General features: G+C 37.8%; 1 protein-coding gene across 2 annotated transcripts in view; it reads right to left on the bottom strand.

Moving 5' to 3' along the window:
• runx3 (RUNX family transcription factor 3) overlaps positions 1-17,404 on the bottom strand; it is a 48,545-nt gene extending 31,141 nt beyond the window's left edge. The window contains exons 1-2 of one of the 2 annotated variants that reach the window (XM_060871775.1): positions 17,244-17,404; positions 16,879-17,000 (exon numbers count right to left, since the gene is read on the bottom strand). In XM_060871775.1, coding sequence (XP_060727758.1) covers positions 16,879-16,933 — 55 coding nt within the window. In that variant the 5' untranslated portion in view covers positions 16,934-17,000; positions 17,244-17,404. Of the gene's footprint in view, positions 1-16,878; positions 17,001-17,243 lie in introns of those variants that run through there. The other variant, XM_060871776.1, reaches the window with a different exon arrangement.
• Between the last annotated feature and the right edge of the window lie 5,593 nt (positions 17,405-22,997).

Raw genomic sequence — 22,997 nt, 5'->3', positions numbered from 1 at the left:
GAATACATTAACTTTGGTTCAATTTACATTTAAACAAATACACACATACAACAAACAGGGGAGAAAGTGCTAGTTCAAGTATTTCATGAAGAAGTCCGAAATTAATAACACTGCCAGAAGCATTATGACAAAAAAAATCTAAGAACGAGCATTAAATCCGTTTTGCCTTCCTGCAATATTGAATTATTATGATTTTTGTAATAATTATGTGCAGTTAGACGACACAGTCTTGGTTTTTATAATAACAATATGGCAGAAGGCTTCAATTTGCAAACGATCTGTATAAACATTTTTATGTTTGCATTGTGATTTAGCAGCGATATCTTTGTGGGGTGTTTTTTTGAATCCCATCATTTAAATAATCTAATGAAACAGAAATCATTTTATATTCTTAATGATCTACAGCCGTGTCCAGCATTTCAAGTGGGGTTTAAAAAGATCTCAAGGCATTTCGCAATATCAATTTGTAGCTCGTATTTGCAAGGATATTTAGTTAATATTTTAGTCATTAAAGCTACAAATGTACAGTGTGAAAAAACAAAAAATATCAAATCACATTTAACGGTCACATTTATTCTCTCTCTCTCTCTCTCTCTCTCTCTCTCTCTCTCTCTCTCTCTCTCTCTCTCTCCCTTTTTTTTTTATTTCTGGCGGATGTCTGTGAAAACAACAAGGTTAAAAACGTAAAATCAATAACCGCAAATGCCAGTATAAGCAGTCTGACTACGTTTCCGATTGGGCGCCATTTTTCACCGGCTGCATATCAGCAAGAGAATAATAAGTAATAATCAAAATTAAAAATATATAAACAAACAAATAAATAAATAAACTTTTTTTTTTTTTTTACAGATGCGCTTAAAGTTTGCAAAGCTTTTAGTTTGTTCCTCCTCTGATACTACTGACTCAAAATCATTATCTAATTTTATCAAAGAGAGTGAGAGAGTGCAGAGGATCAGATAAATGGATCAGAAATAAAGCAATAACCGATCAACACGGACCAGATCATAAAAATCAGGAAAAATTATTTAAGATAAAGTAATAAAAAAAAGTTTGTTGTAAATATGACAAAAGAGCCGCATTTATCATTTCTGTCATACTGGACTAAGTGTCTTTGAAGAATATATTAAAGATGACTATTGTGGCATTAAAACGACGTCGCAATCATGACATTTGTTGTCTTTGACAACAAATTAACACTGTATATGGAGGAAAGCTTGGGGATAAATATTTGTCAGTTGATAAAAAATAGATGGACATGTTGATCAGTTTATTATTATTATTATTATTATTATTATTATTATTATTATTATTATTATTATTATTATTATTATTATTATTATTATAACACCCAGACTCTGGTGGAGTCTTCCTTCCCCAAACAAGACCCTCCAAACACCCACCCGACCTTGTTGTCCAGGCTGGTTGTATATAAGACAGCGGACGTATTATGAGTCGCAAACGTGAGTCAGAAAGAAGACCCGCAAATGGGCAATTTAATCCCGTCTCATTGGTCGGTTATTAACATACAACTTCAACACTGCAAATTCAACACTGAAAGAGAGAATAGTTCGCACTTGCAATATTTGCGTGAATTTTAAATACTAAATACACATCAGGGTGTGAGGCAACCGTTGGCTCTCCAGCAGGAGCGGCGCGTCTCTCCCGCATCGCATCTGTTCATTATTAATATGTTTAACCGCGCTGCTGTCACACGAGCCTCCGCCGCCTCTTCACCGCGCACTTTCTACGGTTTCTAAAGCTCCCGTTCAGCGGACATCTAACACCGCGTGTATTTTCCATAATCCTCCTCCTTAAAGAACGCATGTCTTCGAGTCGGGCAGTACGCGGTGGTATCGTAATAACGTGATGAAAAACGACGTGAGTCTTTACAAATGGGCCACCGGCTTTCACAGGTTCAAAGAGAAGCGCTTGTTCCGCGGAAAGCTCAAAGGGCCCGCTATCAGACTGCAGCTCATTCGGCTTTAATCAGCGGCGATGGCAAGATGGATGCAGCCTCATCAGGCTCTGATTATTTAGATATTTCGGTCGTTGCAAGATGTCAGAGGGCTTTATAGGGGGTTTTAAAATGCATTTATTCATCTCAGTCTGCTTGTTTCATACATTTTCAATAAAGCTGATGTCACGGAGTTGATGCATGTGCTGCATCTGCATAAAAAAGTGAATGTGCAGGGACTGAGAATGAGTCTTTCATTTAGGAACGTGTACAATGAATGGATTAAGGTTTCAATAAAGTATTACTTTGTGTATATTATGACTTCTTCTACATCCGTAACTACAGTAAATTAGAAAGTGATGTCCGGGCACACCTACCGAGACTCTTCATGTATTTATGCACTTGTTCCTTTTTCCTGACACTACCCCTCTTTGCCATTAAAATAACAAGCTATAGATAGCTGTATACATTTGGCTTATGTATTAAATGGACTCAGGACACTTTTTATGTACCTGAATGATTCCTATGTATGATTCATCATGCCAGGCCTCTGTGTAAAGCACTTCTGCAGGGAAAACACATAATAGAATGACTAAATGGACACAATTAGAAAACACTGACCCAAGCAGAACACGGGGCAATAATGCCACCAGAAGTCGGTTGATTTTTCATCTTTGCCAGCCGTGGGCGTCTGCACGGTTCTCTGCTTTTGCAAATTACAGGGAGAGAGGGAGCCTCGAAGCCACAGAGTGCATTCCTTCCGTAAAAAGTGTCTGCTCGAGTTTCTGGCCAGTGGGCTACTGCCCTGAGCCAGCATGCAAACAAACAGGGGGAGAGAGAGAGAGAGAGAGAGAGAGAGAGAGAGAGAGAGAGAGAGAGAGAGAGAGAGAGAGATTGAGAGAAAGAGAGAGAGAGAGAGAGATTGCGCGAGAGAGATTGAGAGAGAGAAAGAGAGAGAGAGAGAGAGCGAGAGAGAGAGATTGAGAGAGAGAGAAAGAGAGAGGGAGAGAGAGAGAGAAAAAGTGAGAGAGCATGAGCTAACAGATGCAGCCAACCCAGAGTGAGTTCTGCATTCTCATCAGATGCATTTAAATTACATTTGGGCCCTTAAGTAGACTGAATGGAACGATGAATTCTAGCATTTGTTTAGTAGCTTCTGTTTAAAAAGTTTCCTCCTCACACTGCTTTCTTTAAATATACCTCATATATCTTGTTTCATATATCATACAGTATATCTTCATTATCTTAGGCATTAGTGTTAAAGGAGGCGTCTACTATGGTAAAAGTGTTGGCAAAGCTTTAGGCTGGGATTGCAGTAAAAGATTTGGAATAAACACTGATCAAATATTTAATGTATATAAGATCTCGATTGAATTTCACTCTTCATGTGCAGTCAATGCAGCATCTATCAATGTCAAGCAAATAATTACAGATATATTTCTTTCAGGGACAGTCAGGCCTTTAATGATGTGAGTCAATATCAGATCAGTTTCAGTTTCTCTGACTGACATGAAGTAATGTTCAACTAATGCTCCTGAGTAAAGTTATTTTTGGGGATCAGTGAAAAAGCTGTTATGCTTACTCACCAGTGCATGCTAAAATCAAGAGATGGAATTCCACACATTATAAATCTCTTTATATTCAGCTAAAAAGATTTTTTTTTTTATCCCTTGCCCCCAATTTATGATCTGATCATTCAGGAGTTTAAAATTATCGTTCTTGGTGCATTTTTTATTTTTTTTTCTTCAGAAAATTTGACCTTTTTTCAACCTTGGACATTCTTACCAATAAATTACAGATGAAATTCAGGCAGACTGAATTTCGCAAATGTGAAAGCACACTCATCGCTACAGAATTGTGAATTATTGTGAAATATTATGTCACATCATAATTCTTATCAGTTATATTTGGAAGCACATGTAATTTCTTTCATGATAAGTTGTGCATTATAAATGCATTAGTTTATTATTTTCATATATATTGAATATTGTGCTTCACAAATTATTGAATAATAATAATAATAATAATAATAATAATAATAATAATAATAATAATAATAATAATAAAACTTTAAAATGTCTAGGAGCAGTTAAACTGCTATGATTATCAGGATGACTCCTTTATTATAATTTAATGTTGTATCAGGACCTAAATTACTTTTTTGCTTTAGGGTAAAATGGGTTTTGCAGAGGGTAAAATCACCTGGCCTCTAGAGGGGGCTGCTTATGAGCTGAGACAGCTGTGAGCACTGAACTCAGTCATTTCACTTACTGTCACACACACACACACACACACACACCCACACACACACACACACACACACACACACACACACACACACACACACAGAGTTTATATTATTATTGCCTTTTATTTCATATTTACCATCATTCATGTAGCTACATTTATTACATGTTTATTAAGTCCCTATAAACATGTGTTTAACACATAATGCGACAAGTGTATTTTTAACACTGCAGATGATATTTTTTGACACACAATTCAATACACACAAACACAGTACAGTATACAACATTTCATTCTGCTGAGTACCTCCAATGCTACGTTGGCCGATCTGTAATCTGTAGTAATTGCATTTTGCAGAAAAACATTTTTTCCATTGTGGTAATGGCTGCAATATGTGTGTCGGTGTTGCCAAAATGACAGTAAGCTCCCCTCCTCCCACTCTCTCAACCGCAACATACAGGCCTTGTCTCTTTCTGTTTCTCTCCCTTTCTTCTTTGTTTCTCTTTCCCACTGTCCTTTCTCTCTCAAGTTTTCCTCTCAGAAAAGTCCCAAGTCGTGTGTGTTTTGACTAATATTGTGTTTCGTTACATGGGCTGATGCCATTTTGGCTCTAAAGCTAGCAAATACATAAATAATAACGATGACTCAACCCAACGTAGTCTCATAATTGCAGATTTCTAAGCCAAGCCATGTAAAATGTACAAGTGGTCCTTAGATTTTCTTAGCTAGTATTAGTCAAAGTGCAGAAAATATATCTTTCTTGTCCTATAGCCAAAAACCAAAATCCAGTGAGGTGGTGTGAATGACTAACTTCTCTCTCCATCCTTGTTGGTGGTGTGCCAAAGGCCCTCTTTTATTAGGTCATAACCCCTGTGTGTGGCGCATTTTTATGATGTCAGCATATGACTGCACCACTCTACGAGTCCTCTACATTTTCTGCACTCATGCACTTTGATGATATCGGCACAACTCTCACTCATACCATTTTGTATTTCATTCATTCATATGTGATATTTGGGTTCCACAGTTAGTTTAATGTCGGCCTTGTAATTAGTGACATTCCAATGTTTACCAGTGAATTCATTTATAAAGTTGGCAGAGTTAATCTTGGGTGCCGCTTGAGTAACCGTTAATCTAAACTGCTCATCGTTTAGACAGCTTTTATGCTTGAATCTTCAGTGAAAGCTGAGCTATTTTCTTGTAGGTAAACAGTCCATTTACATTTACATTTAGCAGATGCTCTTATCCAGTGTGATTTACATTTATCTAATTTATACAGTGGAGTAACTGAGGCTACCACTTCCCTTTAAACGTTTATGTCAAGCAGGCTAGAATGATGCTTGTGCTTAGAATATTAGGCCACACCCACTCAGACTGGTCTGATTAGTAAATTTATAATTTTTTTATAATTTATAATAATTTATTTAGACTACTCAATCTGATTTAACACCCAACACTGGGCATCACAGTCATTTTTTAAACTTGCTTGACTATTTTCTATTGGATATTAAATACATACCAGCCCATGTGGAACCATTCAGACTGGTTGAATGTGGAATTAAAATCCCATAAAGAAATTAAGATGTACACATGAGCAGACTCCTTTTTAACCTCTTCTACACAGAAGCTGCTTAAAGAGATTTCAAAATCTGAGAAGTAAAGCTCTTTTCCAGCAAGAGAGAGAGAGAGAGAAAGAAAGAGAGGGATGTACACCCACCCCACCCAGGCAGCTCCCGAAATAGTCTACGTATAAGCATGCCACCACAGCTGCCATAACTCAGGGCTTTCCCAAAATGAGTGTTCATGTGGAGTCAACACTAGGAAGTGTACTTGCCTGCCAGCAACCGCTGGGGCCGTCTACTGCTGTCTGCTAACCACATTTTCCCCCTAGAATACAATGCCCCTTTGTGCTCGTGTGTGGTGGTCTCCCATCACGGCCGGAACTCAGAGAGAGAGAGGGAGAGACAGGCAGCCGAAAAGAAGCTAGAAGACATGCACAGAGTACAGTTCTGTGTTCATCTCAAAAACCACTTCATCTGGTTAGATTCCCTCTCAGGCTTAACAAGCTATGTATGAATGTTTGCAACATGCTTGCTCATGAAAATACAAAGAGTTAAACTCAGCTGGTGTTTGTTACAGTCGTTAATTATATAATAATTTAAAGAAAAGTTGAATTTAATTCAGGATCGTTTGAATGTTGTCATAAGGGATTTAGTCCTCAAACTAAATGAAGTCCTTCACTGTATATAAGAAGCACGAGACCCTTTTGCATTATCTGCATGATGCGTGGCTTTCTGACACATGCTGGATAATAAAAATAACTGAAATGGGCAGAAGGAGCAAAAGGAATGTACGGCAAATTGCTTTTACAATTCTAAATTCAACAGCTATTTTACTATTTATGTTACGGTTTGACAAGGTTAGTTGTTATTACAGAACTCCTACAAAATATGTACATTTGTACCTTAACAGCAAAGCTAGCATATTGGGATTATAGCTTGTCTTGTCTGTTCAAGATCTGCATTAATTTGACCAGTTTATTTGGATTGCATCAATGCCACAACTTCTGAAAACACCCACAGAAAACATGTCTGGAAACTCTGAGAGATCACAGAGCACAAAACATGTGGTTTGTTAGTTGGAGCTCATTTGCATCCTGCAGGCTTCTGCAGTATCAGTGACAAAAAAAAGCTTTCTTCAAGGGTTCTTTGGAGAGTTAATGGTTCATAGGTTCTACTTGGATAGAACCACACACAAAATCAATAAAAGTTTCCTCTGAGGGCAATTTAAAGAACCCTTTTGGGTGCTAGACGTAACCCTTTAAGAATGAATGTGTTAGTGTAAATGTCAAAAGATAGACAAACATCACCAGAACAACATTCGATAGGGTGTGAGTGTGTGTGTGTGTGTGTGTGTGCGCGTGTGTGAGCAGGCATGTGAAAACATTTGCGTGTGATATAGTTGCACACACATAATTGCAAACACAGAGTTTGTGACTAAAGATAACCAGTCTTATTGCACATATGTTGGCTTGTGAAAGATATGTCAAACCACTGAAATAGTGTTGTGTCAAATACTACAGAGCTCTAGATTTGTTCATGTGCAAATTAATTTAAATTTATATATTATAATTATACTACGATTAATATGTAATACAATTTTCGCTCATATTCAATAAAAAAAATCACGTAGATTTCTATCATCAGACATCCATATGTATAAATATAATATATATTATTTTGGAATCTTTCCAACATTTTGTGTTTTCTTTTCATCTCATTAACCTTAGGCTTAAAAATATCATTCGCGCTCTCTCTCTCTCTCTCTCTCTCTCTCTCTCTCTCTCTCTCTCACTCTTTCTCACTCTTTCTCACTCTGTCTCTCTCTCTCTCACTCTGTCTCTCTCTGTCTCTCTCTCTCTCTCACTCTCTGTCTCTCTGTTTCTGTTATTCTAATTGCACTGTTTGGGCCTTCTTGACGTTGAGTGTAAACTCATTTCACCAGTGCTGATTCTAGCGATCAGATCTAATCAGCTAATAAACACAGTCCACATCACTGAGCTGATTAAAGCTAAAGAAAGCAAGAAAGGGCTCTTTTACAATAAAGTACATGACATCAGCGACGATCATCTACCATGTTTGACATCCTATCAGAAACCCTGGTTTCAATACGAACCTCCAATGCTGAACAAAAGCCTTTATAACACTGTATTATAGTCTGAATCTCTATAGGTATTACTCAGTTCCTGCTGTTACAAAGGCAACATACATGGTATGTCTACACAACGTATGTCTACACACGTATGTTTACACAATGACTAATGTTCTACAACTGAAGAATTACAAGGCTATGGTTAGGATTTTATGGATTTTGGATAGTTCAGCAGTTAAGAACCAGTTTAAATCCCATTACCTCCAGAGATTTACTGCTGGCCCCTAACACATCCCTTGGATTGTATTCTGAAATTTTTAATTACAAAAGTGAACAAATATATACAATATGACAGATTCTGCGATCGTTTCATTCTTGAATATGTGTTAGAATGTGTAACGTCTGCAGTGGAATATCCCAGAGGATGTGATGCTTTGGTCAGCTGCTGTTGCTTAGGAATGTCCACAGTGCTTGAAAGTGCTGAATCAAGAGACGCAGACAGTCAGCAGTGAATGGTCATCCTGTGTGACACTGCACGCGCTCTGAATGCATGTGGGTGTGTGTGTATCTGTGTTTGTGTGTGCGCTTAGTGGCGTGAGAACTCAGTAGACAGGCCGACCTCAGTCGAGACTGCGGAAGTGTGAAGAATGAGAAGAAAGAGGAGAACCAGTTTAAGTGTGTGTGTGTGTCTGCATGTGCAAGGGGAATCCTTGAAATAAAGAGAACTGGTCAGCTCTTAACTATTCTTTCACAACCCAGGGTTACAAAATGTCAACTGTCAGATACAAGGAATCAGATTTTTCTTTGCTTTGGTGACGAACATAGACTTTTAGCAACTGGGATAACACTAAAAAATGTTGTCATGGCAGCAGGAAAATATATCTATAAATCAAATATAAATTTTAACTGCAGTGTGTATCACTGTCTAGTGTAAATCATCAAACCCCAGCTCTGATCCTTTTCTCAGCTCAGGCTCACATTTTAGTATGCTAAGCACAAAACCTTAAGCATAAAACAAACCGCAATGCAACTTATGCACCTTGAGTCGTAAGGACAGCAGTTTCATGATAATATAATTGCTAGTTCGTTAGATAAAGAGTAGAAGCGGGAGAGTCCAACCTGATCTCATAAAAATATCTGATGATTTGGTTGTCTGTAAGTAGGGTGTATTGCATGCAGAGAAATGTACAGATGGTTTCCCAACAGAAATACACCAATCAAAAAAAAAAAATAACTTTTTCAAAAACAGAAACTCAAAGGAAGTGATATCTGTAAATGTTTGTTAATCTGTTTCTGTGCAGGTTGCTCACCAAACTATCTTTTTCATGTTCCTGCTATTGAACAATCAGCTAGTTCCTATCAAGTTGCATCGCTTCACATTTTGCAAAACTGTAATAAGTAGAATGCAAATGCAGCTTTTCCCCCCCTTACTGTTTTTCTCAGGTTAGCATTTATAAATTAGGTTCAGCTAATAAAAAACAACCATTCTTTTGCGATAAAGGTTTATTGTTCTTGCAGGTGCTGAAGGTGTGGTTAGAATAAGACTAACGGTTCTGCTTTTCGCAGTTTCTTACATGAACACCCTCTTTCTGTAAAAGCACATCTTGAAAACAGTGGTGTTTGACAAATAACTTTTATCCAAAAGTTCATTCACTTATAAACATAACCGAACATCAACGATAGCAAAGAATAGACAGGCGTAAAGGATAAAATAGTGAAGCTCTTTGCAAATAGTTTTTGTAAAATTACTTTCTTTTATTAAATAAGCTTTACGAAGGGCACTAATCTTTATTATTGGGTTTTTTATATCTAAAAAAAACTTTCATTTGAAGCACCATTTCTTCACCATTAAATGTCAAATCTATTTAATCTGTATCTGCAATCAGCAATGTTTTCTCTAAACCCTGTAAGCATTCTTTTAAATCTAACACAAAAAATGTTGACCTAAAAATTAAACGTAGACAAATTTGCTGTAGTGAAACCATGTTTCACTTTTTCTTGTAGACCATTAATTGATGACGATTTTTCTTGTGTAACAACAAATCGAGTCATTGTTTGATCATTACTTTTATATATAAGAACATTTAGTTAGTTTTACAGGAAAACACACGTGTGTGTGTGTGTGTGTGTGTGTGTGTGTGTGTGTGTGTGTGTTTTGCAGTTTTTGTTTTGGCTACTGTGTTTAATTCATTTGGTGTAATCTGCTCTTTTCCTAAAACCAAAGCAACGGCACACACCGTTTGATCATAATGTTTATCTGAATATGAAACAAAGCCAGTGAGGTCACAGAGACCGTGCTAACAGCAGCGTATGGGTTCAATTAATGTCAGCTACTAAATGATTGGCTACTAAATGATTGGCCATTGAGACTGTTTAACTGCTTTAAACACCAAATAAAGACTCATCATGCAATATAAACATGACCAATCCTGAATGCATATGTTAGTTTAAAATTTAGAACAAATTTATATCGATTTGATGTCCTTGTATTATTTTTTCAGCGTTTTTAAAGGCCATAGAAGTGTGTCTCTAGACTCCTAGACCCTCAAGGCTCTAGACCTCATAAATCTTCTTAACATGTGTGTCATTGTGTCATGACAGATTTAGATATTTTTGCCTTTCAGCATAGCAGTAATTGCATTCATAATGATTACACAAGAGTCTGCTTTCTGCTAAAAGTGTTCATGAGTAAGTCAGTATTCTGGTAGTGTGCTTTTCATACACCTTCAAATGTCCTTTACCGTTGCTATTAAAAATAGTCACCCGCCAACATGTTTAACAATGGGGATACCTTTAGATGAACTCTCTGGCATTATCTTCTTTCACTTTACTGAGCACACCACCCACAAATCGCTTTCAGAAACTTTGATATTGGACACTTTCCCAGTATTATATTTTTCCCCTATGTGGAGTCTCGATAGCGAGCTAACTTGGCACATAAAGTTTGTTACAAGCAAGAGATCTTAACATAGTGCCTCTTTGTTAGTGTTGCTATTTAGCTAGGTGTTCAAATTTAGTAAAAATAAACAAATATACAAATACAATAACATGATTGTAAACTTAGAAATGCTTTTTAATTGATTTTCTACCTACAATGTACTGTAGTTCTGCTATGAATGACTTAACTAGCTACCATGATGCATCGTCATATCTTAGCTTATGCTGTTACATTTATTATAAGCAACTTGATTTAGCCTGCAGATTTTATGGAAGCAATATAAAATCTTCATGATTTACGGTAATTGTAGGTTCTGGTAATTGCTCAGTATTTTCATGTTACATGCACCTTATTTACAACCGATTTAATTGGAAAAATTATGAGAATTTTAAACTTTCAGTGATCTTTTATAAGAACAGCACATTACAATATCAATGCAAAGACAAGTTTTATAAAGCAGCTCATGAACTATAAAGCCACGTGTTTCTAGACACTGCTTTTTCTTCTCTTTTTTCTGAGTCTTCTTCCTGAGACGCTCAAGACTCGTCTCATCATGCCCACCAGCCCGTTTATCTTAATAAGTAGCTCCTAAATGATAAACGTTTCTATGGTTTGAAACTCGAGCACAACTTGAAAACGAGAAAACAGTCTGAGCCCAGTAAATACGCCCCCGCTCCCCAATCGTTTACAATTGCTAATCATCTCCAGATCGTCCGTCACCACAGGCCAGCACAGTGCTTTTTAAATCACAACGCCGTTGAACCAAATGAGACGCAGGAGCGAGACCCTCCACCGTCACTCTCATGCGCTTTTTATTAGATCCCTTTTGGTGCAATATCGAAAACTCTTAATATACAGTTACACATCACGGCTCTTGATGTTTCTGGTACAAGAGGCAAGAAAAGGAGCAGCGTAAAGACTTTGAATCGGATCCAGCAAACGATGCATCAATTTAGAGGAGCACGAACCATGTGTTTATGAGATTAATAAACTGAAGGCAGTGTAGTTTTACAGTGAGTAAACTGCTTCCAGTACAGGCAAATGGGCACGCCAGTTTTCTGACGTGTTCGCTTTCAGTGCTCATTGTTAAAATGGTTCTTAACTTTAAAAACTTGGCTGTAACTACTGTTCTGAGAAACTGATCCTAGAAAAATCAAAGGCTTTCTACAACCTTAAACCACACTCCTTTTATACTTTATACATACTACACTTACATATGTAACTGTTGGTAAGAGTGAGACAGTTCTTTAGCGACAGATTTGATCATTTTGACTCAAACTACCTATGACTTGTTGACCTTATGCTATGTTCCTCCTCACTAAAAAAAAACATCCATTCTTTCACCCAAAGAGCATGAACATCCTGAGTCATAAAACCTTCCCATCCCCAAATAAAGTCATTCGCTCGTGCCGACCCCAATTCACCAGCTCTATTGTGATACAGCTATAACTCGAGACATATGTGGCTCAACCTTCCAATTCTTGTCACATAGACCACCAATATATGTATATAGAGGGCTGCAGTTTTCACAACCACTGAACAAACTTATCAACCTCAATTCAACAAGTGAAATCTGTAATCAGTTCCTGATTACCGATTTCACCTGAGACTAGTAAGATACTATTTATACCACAGCACTACACAGTTTATATGCAAGATTTATATTGAAATGCTCGTTTGACTATGATACAGTTTTTAGAGAAGCAAGTTGTATAGCAGGTGCTCCAGATGAACAAGGTGTAAATGCTAAGGTTATTTTCTGTGAGGAGACTTTTTTTAAGCATTTAGAGTGTCTAGTGTCAGGGTTTTGTAACAGTCAAGGTAAACTAAGTCTTTTGACTTGGATGGATTGTGTCTAATCTTCAGATGAGAGACAACAGGAGGCTGCTGAGGGAACGACTGTCTAAAGTTGTTATGACATGAATGGGAACAGGAGCTAACTTGTCTCGTGGATGATCCATAACATTAAATAAGTGCATTTGAACAGGTTATTACTCAAATACACACCTTGCGCAGCATCCTTGTCCAATAAGTGAATTGAGTTAGTGGGATTTTTTTTTGTATCTCTCTTCTTGTTATCTGATCCTCTCAGAAGCCCCGCCCCTTCTTTCAGTCTCAGTACTATTTCGGTTTGCATATATCTTGACGTTATGCAGTAAACAGTTTGATTAAGAACAATACATGTAAAGTATGTTTTTAATGAAAACAATCCCAATAACTACACACATTGCATGTTATTTCTTATATTGTTAGAAAACTTTGTTATATGTGAGTATAGATTAAAAAGGCTCCAAGAAATTAATGAGAAAACACTGATGAAAAAACAATACTGGTCCATTGTTGAAGTGCGGTGAATTTGACCTTCAAACACATTGATAGATATTTGAAAGAGGAATGCAGTGATATAAAACAGCGTCTTGATGTCTGCGCTATTACGTAACTGCTAGAGGCTCCCGACCTTGGTTACACACTGCGAGACCTGTCAGTTAGAGACCTGTCAGCCGTCCTTTAGGTTAGTTTTATAAAGAAGTATCCCGGCTTATCTGTGTCTCGGTGTGTGTTTTTTTGTGTATGTGTGTGTTTTTGGAGCATTAATAAACTGCAGTTCCAGAGCAGCAGGTGTGACCTCATTGTGGTTACTGGTGAGCAACAGAAGCAAACAGAGTCTGCATCAGATTAGCACGTTAAAACACACACAGGCACACAAAACGTGAATATATCAACATTTATTTTCCTGTGTAATGTATATTATAAACATGCTGCTCTACCAGTAGCTCACTTTACGTTCATTTTTATATTGAGATAATAAATAATCAAATAACCAAATAAAAAAATGATTAAAGGTATTAAAAAATGCCACACATAATCTATGTCCTGTATTCATTACACACCTTAAACCGAAAAATATACACTCAGAAAAAAACTAGAAAATCATTCACTTGCACTTAGATGCCATTTAAACAAACACACACACACACACACACACACACACACACAGTATTGTTGCTGCAATTTTATTTACAAGAAAATGATCAACACTGTTGCATTAGAGCTGAACTAGAAAGTGAGAATTATTTTTAGTATTATTGCATTTTTTATTTATTTTGCATAGACATTTGCTGCTGCTGTGTCTGTTGTTTTTTTTCCTGTGCTGTTTAGTGTAAGTGTACTGTGTAAGTATTGCTGACCCATATTCCTCACAGTTACATATCTTACTCTTATTATGACTATACACTTTGCATTGTGAGCCATGTATGCAGCACTTCTGAGTATTAACGTCCTTGGCTTTAAATGTGGCTCTTCTTCTTCGCCGTTAAAAAACATGCACTAGTTTCTGTTTGTAGTGGTGGAAAAGTTTGGTGCTTTAGAGCAACATTGAGCTTGGACTGAATTCTGTCTCATTGCTGACTGCCGTTATCATATGGGGTCGTTAACATCGATATCATGGATGTGATTTAATTTTAGTCTCAAAATTATATTAAATAACGTTGAAATGGTAAAAGTCCCATAATACAGTAAATTCTTTAAAATAGTGCCATCTTATCAAAGGCTTTGCTTGAAGGAAAATGTTGAACATTTTTAATATTCCTATTCAAATAAAATGAACAGAATTTAACACCTTCTAAGAAATCTGTTTTGGATGAAAACATCTGTCTAATTAAGATTTAAAACAAACTGCTTTCAACTCTTAGAGATGTTTGTAATTCAGCCGAAGTCGAAAATGTTCATGTTTTTGTCTTTAAATAAAATATTTATATAAAGATTAGATAATCATCGAAATCCGATGATTATCCGACTATTTTTTGTTTTTTTCTAAAGTTATATAAGTGTACTGCATATCAAGCATTGTTTATTCCTGTATTAAAAAGAACATTAATAAAATAGACTTAAATCTTCAGAGGTGTGAGAATTAATATATTTTAACCACTGTGCTCACTACACAACATGAACTGATCATAAAGTTACGTAGAGTTCATTCTCTCACACATTTGCTATTAGTTCATTGTAATTACTGAATCATCCATAGTGCTTAACAAATAACATGCTGTAAAGAAACTGTTTTAAATCTGAGACACCCATAAACAGTGCATAAAAGTTTCTAGAAGGAAAACTTTCCACATCATGACATAACAGTGCAATGTGTCATAATGTCTTCAGTTATTGCTCATTTGGCAATTTAATTGTTACAGTATTTACCAATTTTTGAGTAACTCAAATAACTACAATATTAGTCTTGTTCAAAAATTAGTCTTTTACTTTAGTGAAAGAAACTGTCAAACCCCTGAGGGATTTTTTTCCTCCTTGAACTAATTTATATGAGAAAAGATTTTTATTGGCCTCTTGGCTTCTCCATCAAATGCTTTCCCTGGTTTAATTTTCATGACCGATGAATTGAAAAAGGATATTGTACTCTGCTAATGATTTCCAATAGTGATTATGGCTAGCATTTAAGATCCTCATTTAAGCGCCACAGATATTCCGCCTGCCAGATCTCTGTCGTCCATCAGACATTTACACACTGAAATGCCTTCTGGAAAAAAATCTCTGAGTGACAATTCTTCAGAAATCACTCTGCTGATAATAATAATAATAATAATAATAATAATAATAATAATAATAATAATAATAATAATAATAATAAAAAGGCAGATGGAGCAGAGGACATAGATGAAGGAAGAAAGAATAAGATGACATTTTTTCTAACTTACTCCAACGAAAGCATATTACTGTCAGTCATCCAATCAGATACGTTTTTATGTAAACCACTGCCTGTGTAAGTGTGTATGTGTGTGTTAAAAACAGAGTGTGTGAGTGGGTAAGTACTTGGAAGCTCCGCAAAAAAACACTCTGCAAACAATTTAGGATCGGTCCTGTATCTGTCTCTTATTAAATCGCACAAGCCACAGTCAACTTTTCTCTCTCTTTTCATCCGTCATTCTTTTTTTTTCTGGCCTGTCTTATTTTCAATTTATGTTTTTTATTTCCCCAGTGTGGATGTTACTTTGTGCTCAAAACCAGTACACTTAACTTTGAACGAGATTCATGTCAGTTTATCAGCACGTTACAGATGTAAACACTTTTATCTATGTATTTGTTTGTATTGTTTATCTGCTGCCACCAGATACTCAAATGGCATCAGGCTTCTGTTTAATAACATTATGAACTTTTAACTACCCAATAAAGCAAAATGAGTTACGAAAACCCAATAAAAAAAAAATTGCGGATTCTAGTAGTAACTTTAAAGGTATCTACCCTACCGCAAACAAAGCGTGGATCTAAATTATACTCCCAATAATTCAGTGCTGACAATCCTTGATTTTAATTCATCTGCCTTCATTTATCGAGTCATATCATCAAACCACTTGATATTCCAAAAATGAAACTACTTTGATCATAGTCCTGCAGCATGTTTGTATTTGACCTAAACAAACAAGTAAACAAACAAACAAATAAATAAATAATCAGTTGTGTATTGTACAGTACAAACATCATCATGCAAAAACACTATCAGCTGGTAACACGCTGCACATGACCCAAGATCCATTATGTTTTGCAGCAAAAAGCCATTCCTTCTTAAGGAATTGGAGTAGATGGCAGTGCACACACGCACACACCCACCCCGAAGGCCCACTGACCACAAAAAGGCAAAGAGTGTATCCTCACTCAGGGGAGTAAATGGATGAGAAGTACACTGGTTTTGTTTTATGGTTTTAGAGTTCCAGTAAAGATTGGTCTACATGAAAGTGCGCTTATACAAAGTGCGTTGATAATGCACCAGGCGGCGGGGAAGCCATTACAACACAGCAGCACTGAAAAACACGCAATTGATATACAACATATTGTACGCTCCAGAATGATAAGACTAGCCCATTAATATAAGGATGGTAGTTCTGACACTTTGGCTGAAATAAGGTTGCACCTGCAGAGTCAGCTTTAACACAAACAGATCTGCTATAAAATTTCCAAATGTATGTTGAGTTTGAGTGGCGCTTACATCTGCTCCATCTATCATACCGTTTCCATGTCCATTTGTACCAAAATTAATATTTACATTACATTTAGCCACAGATGAAGACGAGGGACTTACCTCTGAGTAAAGTGGAGTAGTTACTGAAAGAGTCAAAGATGCTGTTCGAAGCCATGTGTGATGTCCACAAAAGCCAGGTCCTGCACCAGCGCTGCCCTCTGAACCACTCCAGCAGCTACAGCCTATTGAAAGTAACAACAGATGCATGAAAAAAAGGTGGGTGAAAGAGTTTCTTAGACCACGTAGGCTGCTCGCAACCAAGAATCTAGGGTTGGTGAGTGCCACAGGAATCTGCAGCCACAAGCTCGGTAAGAGAACAGCGTACAGTATACAGAAGCGTTGAGAGACATACAAGAGCAGTGGCTTAAATTGAAAGTGCTAAAGGGAAAAACAAGTCATGGATAAAAGTTGTGAGGTGAACATACCTGTTACAGTATGGTAGATGCTGTGGGTTTCTGGTTTAGGAGGTTCAGGTGTGTGTAGCTCAAGTCGTGGTAATTGGTGAGGTGATGGACCGTCAGTCTCACGTCTGGTCACAGCTCCCGCGATGATTCTGCTTCTGGCCCAACCCGCCAAACCATTGGTGGAGTCCAGGTCACATGTCACATGAGGTCACAGATCTGTTCCCTCCCTCTTTTTTCAATCGCACAATCCCTCCCTCTTTTTTAATCGTACCTCTGTACTTCTCTTTTCTCCTTCTGTCTGATTGGTTGTCAGATACTTTTAAATATCTCACCTGTGGCCTGCTCAATCCTGACCCACAGTGTTTGATGATCAGAACTAGCTAAAAAAAAACGGGCTAATGTGTACGAGGCAGAAACCTACCAAGAGATGATCAAGGATGGAAAATGAAGTGCTCTGAGAAAGAGAAAGCAAAAGAAAGAAAGAGCAGAATAAGCTCTCAGAGAGGAGGCAGAGTGTGTGTGAGCCTCCTGTGTGTTTGTGCGCACTGGTGGTTTGGGGCCTGCTAAACCAACCCTCCACCCTCACTTACCACTTGATAGTATCATAATCCTAGCCTCATTAGAAGCGCTCATATTCTCAATCTCTCTGTTTGACCTGATTTTTATGACTCAAATTTTCCAGGATCACAAAATTTTCCTGAAATTTTGAAAATTGGAAATGATATATATTAATGTATGATGAAACAGTGTTGCAAGACGTTTCTCAACTTCTTCTTTTTTATATTCAGCTACATTTATTTGCATGTCTGTCTGCTAGTCTGTTTCTCTTCATACTTTAACACACCCAACATGTCTAGCCACTAGACAGCAACCCTTACTGCATGTCTGGACAGTCAGCTGACACGAAATGTGGTCATCTATGATTATGAATTTTGCAAGTCTATTTGTCATGTCTTGTCTGATGTATTGATTGTGTACGTGAACCCCGGGTGTGCATACTTGAGACTGTGTGTGTGTGTGTTTGTGTTTATGTGTGTGTGTGTTTGTATAATGTTGGACATACCACTTCACACCCTCACTGCCCTGCTAATGAGCACTTGTGTGTCAGTTGGGTGGCAGCACAGGCCAAATGACATGGTCTCAAAAGTGTGTGTCGGTATGGAAATGACATGCTCCCAGTCAATGTGGCCGATGGCCAAGGCCACAGAGTGGCTTGAATGCTTATCAGCAGTGTCCTGGCCTAACCTCATGCACACACAGACACATACAAATCTCAAATATCCTTGTTTCTATGAGGTGTGACCAACTGGGTCAACCATGGCACCACATAATGCAGGTACTCTGAAGCTCTACAGTCCTGTCAACAAAAGTGTGATGATATATCAGGATATTTCATTTTAAATTGTTACCAAGATTGTGTAAAGGATCCATTTGATGGATCCATTTGTCAGATCACTTGTAGTTGAACATATAGCAATCTAATGGACTATGCTGGTCCTTTAGCACCAAAAGGATATATTGTTTAATTTTCAGTATTTGTCTTGTTTTCTAATAACTGGGTTAGCCAATAGAGAGTTACATAGCTCTCAGTCAAGACAAGAAATTATCTTAACCAACAACGAGCAGACATAGATATATGTTGTATAATGTTTTAAATTAGACCCTGGCTCCCTAGCGGTGTAACAGTAAAGCATAATTTTCAGGAGACTTTCCTCCGGGTACTCCGGTTTCCTCCCCCGGTCCAAAGACATGCATGGTAGGTTGATTGGCATCTCTGGAAAATTGTCCGTAGTGTGTGAATGAGAGTGTGTGTGTGTGTGTGCCCTGCGATGGGTTGGCACTCCGTCCAGGGTGTATCCTGCCTTGATGCCCGATGACGCCTGAGATAGGCACAGGCTCCCCGTGACCCGAGGTAGTTCGGATAAGCGGTAGAAGATGAATGAATGAATGAATGAGTATAAACCTTGACTGTGCCAACTGGCTGGGAGTCGAAGGGTGCAAAATTGACCATGCTTTCTGTATGAAAGGCATGGAATACTCTCTCTGTCACCTGTCAATTACAGTGATATTAGACAATCGTGGACACCTGTGGGATCACATACTGTATGAAGAAGATATGTTACTCTGCTTTGTGAGGCAGCATGAGCAGCAGTTTGAAAAAGATAGAGTAGTTAGCTTTACATGCCTCAGAAGAAGCACGCGTTAGCCCTCACACTCCTGTGTGGTAGGGGACATCTAGTCTGTAGGTGAGATTTGGGGGAAAAAAAAACTTAGACCATGGTGTGGACTGTAAGTGTGACTTTAGCTAAACGGTCTATTTTTTAAACGTATCAACGAGATCTGACATGACTGAACATGAATTTTTTAATATATTTATTAAATATTTAAAATATCATAAAGGTCAGGTCACATAATGGTTTCATAATCTTTTGAGACCCTTTTTCATGGAAAAGTCCTGATTTTTCCACTTTCCTTTTGTGTAGATCTGTTAATTTGAATGCTTTATGAGACCAGGTCGGGCATAGCTTTAGCTGTTTATGGGCTTATGAATCCCACGTGAAGATGGGGACTGGGACAAACACCATCTGCTCTGTATTTTGCAAGTCCGTTTCTTAGCAGCGTCCCGTGCTAACCGCCATGGAGAATGGTCCAAAGCAACACTGGGGTTAGGGAAAAGAATTTTTTTGTGCTCTTGTTTATCGAGCCCCTGTATTTAAGCTTAATATAACTCCGGTGACCCTCCGCCCCACGGGTGGAGCTGAGCCGGGCGGTGGCTAGCACATGCGGTTGCTAGCACAGCTGCACAGGGGCTTATTTTGTGGCATAAAAATTGCAGGCTTCCCCATGTGCAACTCATAAAGAAGGGAATGTAGCGAAGGGGCGGACGAGGGACGGTGAGGTTCAGTAGCCGTCCTCGCTTGACACGTTTTAGCCCGGGGAAAATATATGTGGCTAAAAGGTGATGATGCTAATGGCTAAATCAGCACTACTGATAATAATGGGAGAAATCACACAAGTCAAGATGAGAAGTCTGTGGAGTTTTATAAGCTTCTGCACTTCAGTTATGTGTCCTGTGTAAATTATTTTTATTTTAGTTATTGTGAAGTTGCTAAATATACCCTATGCTAATGGTCTGGTTGAGCTTTTTTTGCTGAATCATTTCATTTAAACACAAATTCTGCTACAACATAAATATGTTTTTGATTCAGAATGTCTCATTTTAGTCTTTTGTGTGAAGTACTCTATTTTCCCTGACGTTATGCTGTTTTTATAACGATGAGTTTTTTGATACAGTGTTTTTTTAGTCACGATGCAAAATGGACGCTCATATAGACCACTTCGGCAGAAATAGGCCACAACCAGGACAGTCCCTGTTCTAGTTCAGCTTTAATTGTTGCACACATGAACTTTTGCATGTCAATCATTTGAAAAGTGGTGCAGCTTTATTTCTTTTACAAGTATAAAAAAAAAGAATCATTGACCTAGTAAAATAATAACTACAGTATCAGTAACGATTAAAGCAGTCCTGATCGAAAGTGTCACAGACAGATTGAGAGAAAACAAGAAAGAGAGAGAGAGAGAGAGAGAGAGAGAAATAGAGAGAGAGAGAACTAGACATGTTTACCACCTTCCCCCTCCCCTTTCCACAGAGTTGCACTCAAACCATCATCCTTCCTCTTTCTCACACTCGCAGCATGTCCTTCGCACGACATCCTACATGCGAGAGTCAAAGCACATAACCTGCTGAGTTTATTTATTTATTTGTTAACTTTTTTATTTAGCCTAAATCTTTGTGCCACTTAAGTGACAGACTTGCTTAATAGATTCTAAATTACAGATGCACTGTCAAGTTTAATAGGAAAACGGTACAATATCTAATCAGATAGTTGGGTGTTCCTAATAAAGTGGACGATGAGTGTATATTGTTACATATTTATATATAGTTCATCTTCACTAGGAGCTTTGAGCCACCAGTTAGAAGAAAGACATTTATAAAACAGTTTAGATGAAGCTGTGCTGAACCACAGGCAATGCATTATCATGGCCTGCTTACGAGCACCAAAAAGCTCTTTCGCAAATGATATATTTATAGTCTGTACTGGTTAGATTTCAAACCACTCTGATGATTCATTGTGTCTAGATCAGGATGAGAAATTGTTGTGAAAAACATAATTTCACAATCACTAATCAATCACATTAGTCATGCCACTGAATTAATGAATGAAATTAATGAAAAGATTAACTTCATATAGCTTTTTAAAGTCTTGGTGCAGTTTATTAACTTCAATATGTGATTTAATTTTATTAGGAGAAAACTGTATTTGCAGGAGTTTAAACTGTTATTTGAAATCAACAAACCCACTCATCACACTCAAGGTCACGGTACGGAAAAAAAAAAAAGAAGAGAGGGAGTCTACAAGAAATTTAACACCAAATTTCTACAAATTCTGATAAGCCAAAATGTTTTTGTATTATATTACACCTAGAAAAAAAGCTACCACATTAACCACACCCCTCACTTTAACCTTAACCATTTCTAACTTTTCATTCGAGTTGGCTTATGCAAATTCCTCTCGTGTTGGTTTCAGCTCTCTGCAGGGCCGACCTCAGCCCTCACCAGCACACGTTTCCCCAAAACCAGACCAGATCAGACCAGATCTGAGCCAGAAACCCAAAAAGCCATCCTCCACCGCCAACCTCCAACCTCCACGCTGCCAGCAAACACACTTCAAACGTGCATCGTAGCACACAGCGGGAATGTTTTTTCTTCTCTTATTTTTTGTTGTTCTTGTCGATGCACCAAGGCGCCATACCTGACGTGTTTCTTGATATTCCACTCATTTAGCTTTCCTTTCCCCTTTTCTCACATTATTATCGCCGTGTGTGCATGTGCTTGGGTTCTCTCGGTTTCATAAGTGTGTGACATGAACAAAAACAGGTTGGCACTTCTCCGAAAGAATCCGTCGCAAATCTTGTTTTTCAGAGCTTGACTAAGGGATGTTTTTTTTTTTTTTTTGCCAAGCTGTCATGCTTGCATTTTTACTTTACACATGCATGCATTTATTTAAACAAATAATACATATAAATGTACATATTGATGGCTGCAAATATGACTGGTATGTAGAGCATGAGAATTGGTGTGTATGTGTGCACAAGTGCGTGTGTGTGATTATGCTGTTCCCTGTTGATTTCCTGTGGTTCAGACAGAGGTTTTGTATGTGCCAGACATATGGGTAAACGCTAGCATAGGACAGGATGTTGAAGTGTGCTCTCTCTTGTGCACTGTATCAGCCTGAATGCAGTATGATTGCACGCATGTATGTTTTGAGTGTGCGTGCACACAAAGTTTGGTGTGTGTATAAAGGTTGGGGGGTTGGGAAGGGTGGCTAAGTTATGGAGCACGAACATCATGGTGCACTTCAGGACGTGCGCAATATCAAATATATCTCAAAATGTTTCCTCTCTGTTTTCTGTGTCTCTCAAACAATGCCGGAAAAGCGATTTTTTTTGCAGCATGCACACAGATTACCCTTCAGGGTTTATCTGATGATTTGATGCCATTGTTTCCAAAAGTGAGGGCGCAGTGTTTTTTGATTAGATCCTCACACGGTGATAGCAGAGAACAATGTAAGAATGTGCAACAGAGAACAGAGCGCTGGGAACGAGAAAAGAACAAGAGGGAGGTATACTGAGGTTTCATGTGGGCTCAACTCGCATTCTTTTGTTTTATTGATTTTTATGTGTGGTGTGAAAACCTCAAGCATCATTTTCAGA

This window comes from Tachysurus vachellii, chromosome 6 (assembly GCF_030014155.1).
Source record: "Tachysurus vachellii isolate PV-2020 chromosome 6, HZAU_Pvac_v1, whole genome shotgun sequence".
Taxonomy (NCBI): Eukaryota; Metazoa; Chordata; class Actinopteri; order Siluriformes; family Bagridae; genus Tachysurus; species Tachysurus vachellii.
Note: the sequence above shows the minus strand (reverse complement) of the source record. Positions and strands in the feature narration are given on the sequence as shown.